The 10,783-nt window shown below is 36.9% G+C and overlaps 1 protein-coding gene across 7 annotated transcripts in view; it reads left to right on the top strand.

The window, feature by feature from the left end:
* Positions 1 to 422: 422 nt before the first annotated feature.
* Positions 423 to 10,783, top strand: part of RASGEF1A (RasGEF domain family member 1A) — a 111,043-nt gene continuing 100,682 nt past the window's right edge. For 4 of the 7 annotated variants that reach the window (XM_025044331.1, XM_015586614.2, XM_015586613.2 and 1 more), the window contains exon 1: positions 423 to 589. In XM_025044331.1, the coding sequence (XP_024900099.1) occupies positions 446 to 589 (144 nt within the window). In that variant the 5' untranslated portion in view covers positions 423 to 445. The remainder of the gene's footprint in view (positions 590 to 10,783) is intronic. The other 3 variants (XM_015586615.2, XM_025044332.1, XM_015586617.2) reach the window with 3 other exon arrangements.

Genomic DNA, 10,783 nt, shown 5'->3' with positions numbered 1-10,783 from the left:
AGCACAACATTCTTTACCTCTGCCCCTTCCATCATTTCCTGTGCAATTATGAGCTAGCATTCTTTTCCAGAATTTTATATATTTAGTGTCATCTGAACTTATTTCGAGTTAACATGGTTTTCTTTTCACCATAGATTCTTGTATTCCTTTTTTTATTCTGTATCTATTTTGCATTCCACTAGAATATATTTTTTCATTATTCTTTCTCAAGTTTATGGGTACTAAAAGTTATAAGTATTTGTATGTCTGAAAACTTTAAAAATTTATTCTTTAAATAAATATTTCTCTGTAAACAAATATCTATATTTAACATTATTCTCACTTGGGATTCTTTTTTTCTTATGCCTACAGCACCTGGTCTCCCTATGTGGTCTCCCATCCAAGTACTAACCAGGCCCGACCCTGCTTAGCTTCAGAGATCAGACATCGGCTTGTTTAGGGTGGCATGGCCATAGACCATGGACTGTGGCTCCACTGGGGCATGAACCCAGGACCTTCTGCATGTAAAGCACACGTGCTAACCGCTACACTATGGAATCATGTCCAACTCGGGATTTTGAAGGTACTATTTCACATAGATTGCATATCGGTAAGAAAAAGGAGAAGCTTTATGTACATTTCTTTCCTGTTCCTTTGGATGAAATCCCTTTTTTATTTTAAACTTCTAGAAATGTTAGATATCTCTCTTTATTCTTAGAAGTCTGAAATTTTACTGAAATATTACTAGGGGTGTGTGTGTGTGTGTGTGTGTGTGTGTGTGTGTGTGTGTGTGAATAAGAGACTTATTAAGTTACAATTTTTGTACTATAAAGTTCAATCTTTTGTGTGTACAATTCAATGATTTTTTTTAATAGATTTACAGAGTTGTATAACCATTAGCACAATCCAGTTCTGAACATTTCCATCACCCCAAAAATCCTTTGTGACCATATTTAGTAAATCCTTATTCCTACTTCCAGTGTTAGAAAAACACTAATCTATGTTCTGTCTATAAATTTACCTTTTCTGGAAACTTCATACAAAACGAGGCTTACCAATTTTGCTTTTGGTTTCTTTATTTAGCATAATGTTTTCAAGGTTCTCCTATGTTGTAGCACGTATCAATACTTCATTACTTTTGTTGTCATATATTATTTCTTTGTATGGATATATCACATTTTGTTTACCAATTCATCAGCTGATGGACATTTGGGTTATTTGTACTTTTTGGCTATTATAAATAATGCTGTTATAACACTTGAGTGCACATCTCTGCATGAAATAGGTTTTCATTTCTCTTGGGTAGACACCTAGGATTTGAAATGCTGGGATCATATGATGAATTTATGCTACTCTTATAAAAAGCTGCCAAAGATTTTTTTCAAAGTAGTTGCATCATTTATATTTTATCAGCAAAGTATGAGCATTCCAGTTCCTCCACATTCTCACCAGCTGTTCGTATGGTCTGTCTTTTTTATTATAGCCACCTAGTGGTTGGGAAATGATATCTCAATGTGTTTTTAATTTGCAGATCCTTAAATGAGTAATGATGTTGAACATCTTTTCATTTGCTTATTAATCATTCCTATATATTCTTTTTTTTATATTAAAAATCATCGGGGGGACATCAATAAAATAAAATAAGTTTCAAGTGTGCAATTCAACAGTAAGTTGTATATATATACTGCATTGTGTTTTCGCCTCCCAAAATTAGATTCCCTGCCATCACCAAATATTTGACCCCCTTTACCCTTATCTGCCTCCCTCCATACCCCTACCCTTTGGTAACCAGTAATCCACAGACTGTGTCCATGAGACTCTGTTAGTTTGTCATATTTGTTTGTTACTCTCAGTTTTATATTTCATATATGAGTGAAATCATATGGTTTTCAGCTTTTTCTGTCTAACTTATTTCACTTGACATGATTATCTCAGTATCCACCCATGTTGTCTCAAATGGCAGTATTTCATCTTTCCTTATGGCTGAGTAATATTCCATTATATTTATGTACCACACTTTCTTTATCCAATTAGCTATCGTAGGACACTTTGGTTGCTTCTGTGTCCTGGCCACCATGGATTATGCTGCTATGAACATCAGGGTGCATATATCTTTGTGGTTAAATATTTTCAGGTTTTGTTGGATAAATAGCCAAAAGAGGGATTGCTGGATCACATGATAATTCAATTCTTAGTTTTTTGAGGAAACTCCTACTGTTTTCCATAGTGATTGTACCAATTTACATTCCCAAAAGCAGTGTATGAGGTTTCCTTTTTGCCTACAGCCTCCCCAACACTTGTTATTACTTGTTCTGTTGATAATAGCCATTCTAATAGGTGTGAGATGGTATCTCATTGTAGTTTTGATTTGCATTTCCCTAATAGCTAGTGAGGTTGAACATCTTTTCCTAAGTCTGTTGGCCATTTGTATGTCTTCTTGAGAGAAGTGTCTGTTCAGGTCCTCTTCCCATTTTTTAATTGAGTTGTTTGTTTCCTTATTGAGTTCTATGAGTTCTTTAAATATTTTGAACAATAAACCCTTATCTGATGTACCATTGGCAAATATCTTCTACCTTTCAGTAGGCTGCCTTTTTGTTTTGGTGATGATATTTTTCACTGTGCAAAAACTTTTTAGTTTGATGTAGTCCCATTCATTTATTTTTTTGTTTGTTTCCCTTGCTTGAGGAGACAGATCCAAAAAATATTACTAAGAGCAATACTTTTGTTTTTTGGTGTCCTTTATTTTTTTTCTTTAGTGAGTCTAGCCAGGGGTTTCTCAATTTTATTGATCTTCTCAAAGAACCAGCTCTTTGTTGCATTAATTTTTTCTATTGTCTTTTTGTTCTCAATTTCATTTAATTCTGCTCTGATTTTGATTGTTCCTTTCCTTCTGCTGACTTTGGGCTCCATTTGTTCCTCTTTTCCTAGTTTTTAAAGATTTAATGTTAGGTTGTTTAGTTGGGCTCATTCTTGTTTCTTGAGATAGGCCTGTAATAATATGAACTTCCCTCTTATTACCACTTTTGATATGTTGTACTTTCATTTTTATTTGTGTCTGTCTATCTCTTGATTTCTTTTTATAACTTCTCTGACCCAGTCATTCTTCAGTAACATGCTGTTTAATCTTTATATATTTGTGGCTCTTCTGCTTTCTTTTTACAGTTGATCTCCAGTTTCAAAGCATTATGGTCAGAAAATATGATTGATCTGATTTCAATCTTCTTAAATTTGTTAAACCTAGTTTTGTGTCTCAACAAATGGTCTATCCTTGAGAATGTTCCATGTGCATTAGAGACGAATGTATAAGCTGCTGTCTTGGGATAAAGGGCTGTGTAAATGTTGATTACGTCCAGTTGGTCTAATGTGTCATTTAAGGATAATATTTCCTTATTGATTTTCTGTTTGGATGATCTATCCATAGCTGACAGTGGAGTATTTAGGTCCCTTACTAAATTATGTTTTTGTCAGTCTCTCCCTTTAGTTCTGTTAGTAGTTTTATATATTTTGGTGCTCTCTGGTTGGGAGCATAAATATTGATAAGTGTTAGATCTTCTTGCTGGATGTTTCCCTTTATCATTATGAAGTGTCCATCATTGTCTCTCTTTATCCTTTTTTATCTTGAAGTCTATTTTGTCAGATATAAGTATGGTTATACCTGCTTTTCTCTGGATGCCATTTGCCTGAATTGTTGTTTTCTATCCTTTCACTTTAAATCTATATTTGCCCTTGCAGCTGAGATGTGTCTCTTGAAGGCAGCATTGTGGTTGGGTTTTGTGTTTTGATCCAATCTACTACTCTGTGCTTTTTTATTGGTGATCAGTCTATTTACATTAAGGGTGATCATTGAAATATGAGATTTTCCTAAAACCATTTTATCTTTTTTTTCCTGGTAGTTCGATGTTTCTTTGTCCTTGTGTTTCTATCTATTATTTTAATTTGGTAGTGTTTTGTAGACTTTCCCTTTGTTCCATCATGTTTTATGCTATGTGTCTCAGTTCTGGATTCATGGAGTGTGGTTCCCATTAAGTTTATGTATAGGGTAGTTATATATAAGCTGCTATCTTCTCTTTTTATAGCGGGTTTTTTGTTTTGTTTTGTTTTGGAGGGGGCAGCTTTTAACCATTATGTGATATTTAAGTTTATAATACTCTGTTCATAATAAGGGTTGCACTTTCCTGCTTCTGTCTGCCTGTTAGTCATCTTACTCATAGTTAATGTTTTTTGTCCTTTTATTTCAGATAGAATGACTTTCTTCACTATTTCCTATAATGCAGGCTTTGTGGCAGAGAATTCCCTCAGCTTTTGTATGTCTGGAAAGGTCTTTATTTCTCTTTAATATTTTAAGGAAAACTTTGCTGGATATATTATTCTTGGCTTATAATTTCTTTTTATAGTTTGAATATCTTGTTCTACTCCTTCCTTGCTTTTAAAGTTTGTGCTGAGAAGTCCGATGATAGTCTAATGGGTGTTCCTTTATAAGTAACTGTCATTTTTTTCCCTGGCTGCCTTGAGAATTCTTTCTTCGTCATTAATTTTTGACAATTTTAATGTAATGTGTTTTGGAGAAGACCTTTTTGGGTTGCAATAATTGGGTATTCTGTTTGCTTCTTGATTTTGAAGATCCAGTTCTTTCCACAGGTTTGGGAAATTCTCATCAACTATTTGAATATGCTTTCTGTTCCCTTATTCCTCTCTTCTCCTCTGGTATACCCATTATTCTTATGTTGCTTTTTCTGATGGTGTCAGATAGTTCTTGTAGAGTTCTTTCATTAGTCTTCATTCTCAAATCTCTCTCTTCCTTCTGGGTCATTTCTAGATTTCCATCTTTGATATCACTAATTCTTTCCTCCAAATGGTCAGCTCTGTTTCCTAAGCTTATTATTTCATTCTTCATCTCTTTTAATGTGTTCTTCATCTCCAGTTCTATTTGGTTATTTTTTTATGGTTTGAATTTCCTTGGTAAGATATTCATTTTGTTCATTTATTTTGTTTCTAATTTCCTAGAATTGGTCAGAATTTTCTTGCATCTCATTGAATTTTTTCAGAAGTGCAATCCTGAATTCTCTGTTATTTAAATTGCATATTTCTATGTCTTTGAGCTTATTTTCTGGAGATTTTTTCACTTTCTGAGCTTTCCTGTCACTCTTGGTTGTTCATTTCGTTTGATGGACTATTTTTCCACCTGGGCATTTATGGGAGTACTGTTATTTTTTTTTTATTTAATTTTTTTTAAGAAAAATTTTGTTGTAAAGTAATCTCTCTTTAGGAGGTTGATAAGAAAGGATTTTTCTTTTAATTTCCAGTAGGTGGTTTCCAAGCCTCTTGGGTCAGATTCCTTGTGCCCCTGAATCCTTTCAAGTCAGTCTGCCTGGGTGGAGGTGGGATTGATTGGTAGATTTGCCCAACTTTGGATGCTGTGATGTGCAGATCTCTCAGACATATTTGTGTGCAGGTTGAGTGTTATTTGTTGAGTTATAGATGTTCAGTTTGTTATTTCAAGGGAAGAGATCTGGGGATATTCCTCACTTCTCCATGCTTCTGACATCTTCCTCTATATATTCTTTGGTGAAGTATCTCATCAAATCATTTGCCCATTATAAAATTATGTTGTTTGGGTTTTATTATTATTTGCTGAGTTGTAAGAGATTTTTATATATTCTGGTTATGAGTCTTTTATCAGATATATGATTTACAACTTTTTAAAGTTTATTGGGGTAACATTGGTTAATACAATTATATAATTTTCAGGTGTACTTTATAATTTGACATCTATATATTCTATTGTGTGATTACCACCCAGAGCCTAATTTCCTTCAGCTACCATAGATTTGATCTCCCTTACCCACTTCACCTTCCTCCTATCCCCTATATTTGACCCCTTTACCTTGTCTACCTTCTCCCTCCTCCCCCATCCTCTATCCTCTGGTAACCACTAGTCTATAGTCCATGTTCATGAGTCTCTGTTTGTTTGTCCTGCTCATTTGTTGATTTTAGGTTTCTATCTCACATATAAGTGATATCATGTGGTTTTTCAACTTTTTCTGTCTGGCTTATTTCGCTTAGTGTGATTATCTTGAGGTCCATCCACGTTGTCGCAAATGACAGTATTTCATCTCTTCTTATGGCTGAGTAATATTCCATTGTATATATGTACCACAGCTACTTTAGCCAATCATCTATTGTAGGACACTTCAGTTGCTTCCATGTCCTGGCCACCATGAATAATGCTGCTATGAACATCAGTGTGCAAATATCTTTTTGGATATGGGTTTTCAAGTCTTTGAGGTAAATACCCAGTAGAGGGATTGCTGGATCGTATGGTAGATCTACTCTTAGTTTTGTAAGGAACCTCCATACTGTTTTCCATAGTGGCTGTACCAATTTGCAGTCCAACCAGCAGTGTATCCTCTCCAGCATTTGTTATTACTTGCCCTATCGATTATAGCTATTCTAACAGGTATGAGATAGTACCTCATTGTGGTCTTGATTTGCATTCCCCTAATAGCTAGCAATATTGAGCAACTGGTAAAAATCAACTGTTGTTTCTCTGCCGTCGTCTTCTCTGCTTTCTGCCCTGATGACTGGGCCCTGCCGCTGGCTATGTGGAACTCACAAACTCTCCCAGGCAGGGCTGTTCAGGGAACTTGCTGTTCCTTCTCTCCTCTCCCCCCTCCTAAAGGGAGCTCTGGGGGTGCAAGAGGCAGCTTCTTTATTTCTCCTAGTCCACTGCTCGACACCTGGGGTTCTGACCTGTGGTAGCTTTTATGTGCAGATTCCACACTCAGACGTGGTGGTGTGCAGTTTGGGTGTTTTTTGTTGAGTTTTAGATGTTCGGCTTATTGTTGTTTCATAGGGAGAGATATGAGAATGTCTCTCACTCTGCCATGTTTCCTTTCAGATCTTAAAAGTTTTAAATTTTGATAAAAGTTCAACTTATCTATTTTATCTTTGGTTGCTTGTGCTTTAGGCCTCATATCTAAGAAACCATTGTTTAATCCAAAGTTATGATGATTTATTTACACATGTTTTCTTCTAAGAGTTCTATAGTTTGAGCTCTTACATTTAAGTTTTAAATCTATTTTCAGTTAATTTTTATATATGGTGTGAGGTTGGGAGTACAACTCAATTCTCTTGTATTATAATATTCAGTTGTCCTGAAACCATTTGTTGAAAAGATTTTTTTTCTTCATTAAGTTATTTTAGCAATCTTTCCAAAATCAATTGGTCATAAATATGAGGGTTTACTTTTGGATTTTGAAGTCTATTCCATAAATCGATATATCTATCCTTATGCAAATGTCTTAATTAATGTAGCTACATAGTAAGTAAGTTTTGAAATAAGGAAATATGAGTTTTCCAACTTAGTTCCTTTTTTTTTTTCAAAGATTGTTTTAGCTTTAAATCAGCTAATAAAGAGAAAGAAAAATGAAAATAAAAAAGACTTTTAGCTATTCTGGGTTTCTTGAATTTTATATTACTTTTGGGATCAGCTTGTCAATTTCTTCAAAGAATTCATCTGGGATTTTGATAAAGACTATTTTGAATCTGTAGATCAATTTGAGGAATATTGCCATCTTAACAATATTGTCTTCCAAGCATGAACGCAGGATGTCTTTCCATTTAATTAAGTTTTCTTTAATTTCTTCCAATGTTTACAGTTATCAGTATATGTCTTATAATTACTTTGTTAAATTTATTCATATAATTTATTATTTTTGATGTTATTATAAATGGAATTTGTTATGGGTTGAATTGTATCTCCCCCAAATACATATGGTAAAGCCCTAACCTCCAGTACCCCAGAATGTGACCTTATTTGGAGTTAGGGTATTTACTAACATAATCAATTTAAAATGAAGATATCAGTTTGGGCCCTAATCCATGACTTAAGTCCTTAGAAGAAGGAGAAATTTGGACACAATCATGCGCACAGTGAGAATGCTGTATGAGGATGGACTTATGTTGCCACAAGCAAGGGAACTACCAGAAGCTAGGAGAGAGGCCTGGAATAGATTCTGTCCTCACAGCCCTCAGAAGAAACCAACCTTGCTAACACCTTTATTTTGAACTTCTAGCCTCCAAAATTGTGAAACAGTACATTTCTATTCAAGCCATCCAGTTTGTGGCATGTTGTTATATGGCAGCTCTAGAAAACTAATACAGAATGGTTTCCTTAATTGTATTTTCATATTGTTTATTGCTGGTATATTGAAACACAACTGATTTTTGTATATTGATCTCGTACCCTGCAACCTTGCTAAATTTATTAGCTGTAATAGTTGTGTGTGTATGTGTGTGTGTGTATTCTTTAGGATTTCTACATATTAGATCATGTCTTTGCAAACAGAAATAGTTTACTTCTTTCTTTCCAATCTGGATACCTTCAAGGTTTGTAAATTTTTTTTTTCTGGCTTCCTATTCACTCACATCTCTCTGTGAATATTAATTATACTTATTCTAAAGTCTTATTCTGTTTGCTCAGTTAATTCTAGCTATTTAAATGTTGCTTTCCATTGGATGTATTGGTTTTCCTTTTCATGGTGTTTGTTAAATAATAGGGACACATGACCATGCACTCATTCTTGCCTTTGCCATTTTCTGTTTACCCACAGCGAATGTTCTGTTCCTTCCTGCAACCCCTGCCCAAGGAACAGGAGGGCAGGGGCAAGCCTTGTGGTCGATTGTGAGCCCCAGTTGTAGAGGTTCCTAGAGTGGAGCTACTTGGCCTCCTGGGAGTTGCCTCAGGCTCTGTCTGGTTTCTGAAGCCCAAGTGCTCACATCTACTGCCCTTGCCCCTGAAGCAAGTGGAAGAGGACAGAGGGCCTAACCCCCACTTACTGCCCCAAGAGTCCCAAATCCTCTCTTCTCAGTTACCCAGGCCCCCTATGCTGTTATGTCTTCTTCCTCTCAGAACCTCTAACACAACCTACCTTCCACAGTAGTCTTCTCCTGATATGGCTTTCTAAAAAGGATATTTTGTTTTTCTGTGAATTTATGGCCACAAGGGACTAGAAAACTGACTTCATTGGTTTCATCCTCTCAATCTGTAAAAATTTCTCAAGAGGTTAACATGGAAAAGAATACAAGACACATGTCAGACAGCACTTGTGCATTGAGGTACGTTTAGATGTCCAAGACTGCCCTCATCACCTCACTGCAAGCAAATTTGGAAAGGGCCTGCACCACATCAGCCTGCCTGTGGCTCACAGACACTGACCAGTGGGTTGCCAGAGTCTATGGGAACTCATAGGAGCAGAAAAGGCTAAGCACTTTGTCACCTTAGCTGCAACCCTCAAGATTTCCAGAGATTCCAACAAGCTTTGTTACCTTGCCGGCAGTGCTTACATGATGAATGCCCAAATCTGTGGTGGTGGCCATATGATTGATGCTTATACTCAGCTCAGGGGTGTGTTTGTGAACATTCTCAGCTCACACATATACCCTCTACACCTGGTTTACATGTGTGCACCAGTACAGGCATGCACATGCACCACACATGCCCAAGCATGGACATGCATGCACAACTGCACCCACATGTTGTTTTATTCTTCAGTCTTATTCTTTCTTTCCCCATATTTATCTCTGCTCTTCTTTACCTTTTCCTGTCTCTTTTCCACTCTTTCTCAAGGAATATTCTCTTTTTCCATATGTCTGTCTCCCTCCCTGTTCTCTCAGCCTCAGTTTTGGTTTTCTGTGTCATTTTACCAGCCATCAGCTGTGCTTCAAGCAGAACAGCAGAAGTCAATTCAATGCTAGTACCATGTACCAGTATCATGCATTGGCTCAGCCCCAAACATGGCAGGTAAGGCTGATGTTGCCCCACTTCTCTGACTGAGGAGGGCTGGTCATAATGGGGTGCACACCATGTTGTGAAAATCAGGACCAGAGACTCACTGCAGTGAGCTAACAGAGCACAGACTCTGCTGCTCTGGGATGAGACCCAAGGCACTTCCCCAGAACACCTACTCTCCCATCTCTTGGGCAGGAGTCCATGACTTACCCCTACCAGGGGTAGCTGTGATTCCATTCCTGGGCTCACGAGAGGAAATGTACCTGGTCCAACCTAGAGAAATGATTGGCTATGAATATCTCAAGCCCAGTTAAGAGGCCTCATGATGAATAGATTTAAGCCTGTAGCTGGGTGGTCTGTGCTCTGCCCAGTTCCTGCATTTGGCTCGCAGCAAGTCTCCCGACCTCTCGAGGCTCAATTTCTCACTCTGCGAAATGGCTACCTATTTTTCTCATGAGATCTAAGTGTTACGGGACTTGAATGGCCATCTTGCCCAGCTAGGTGAACATTTGCCTTTTCTTGAATTCCCTATTTCTGTGCTTGTTTTCTCCATTCATTCATTTATTAATTCATTCACTCATCATCTCAATGAGCGTGTGCTGAGGGCATGTCACTGTGCATTGGAGGTGCAGCAGCATGATCTAGCTGTGGCCCTGGGAAAACCCTTGTTTCCTCTTTCATGCACCCCTAACCCTCTTTTCTAGGAGCCTTTAACTCATGGATCCCCTTAACCCAGAGCTGGTTGTCTGCTTCCCTGAGACTGACATTTAAAAGCAGATAAATCAGAAGGATAGAGAAAACTTTCTAATCAGTTTTGACCTGCTTAGGTTAAAAACAAATGTTACCAGCAGCACGCACATGGGAGCTTTTAATCTACATTAGAGCTTTTTATCCAGATGAGAAATTAGTTATCTGCATAAATCGGTGAGGAGGGGCAGAGTTTGGGTTTTGACAGACATATCTACCTCCAGGAAGATAAGAGTGCTCAATTCACTTTCTCTCTCAATCAGCAGG

Source organism: Pteropus alecto, unplaced genomic scaffold (assembly GCF_000325575.1).
Source record: "Pteropus alecto unplaced genomic scaffold, ASM32557v1 scaffold333, whole genome shotgun sequence".
Classification (NCBI taxonomy): Eukaryota; Metazoa; Chordata; class Mammalia; order Chiroptera; family Pteropodidae; genus Pteropus; species Pteropus alecto.
Note: the sequence above shows the minus strand (reverse complement) of the source record. Positions and strands in the feature narration are given on the sequence as shown.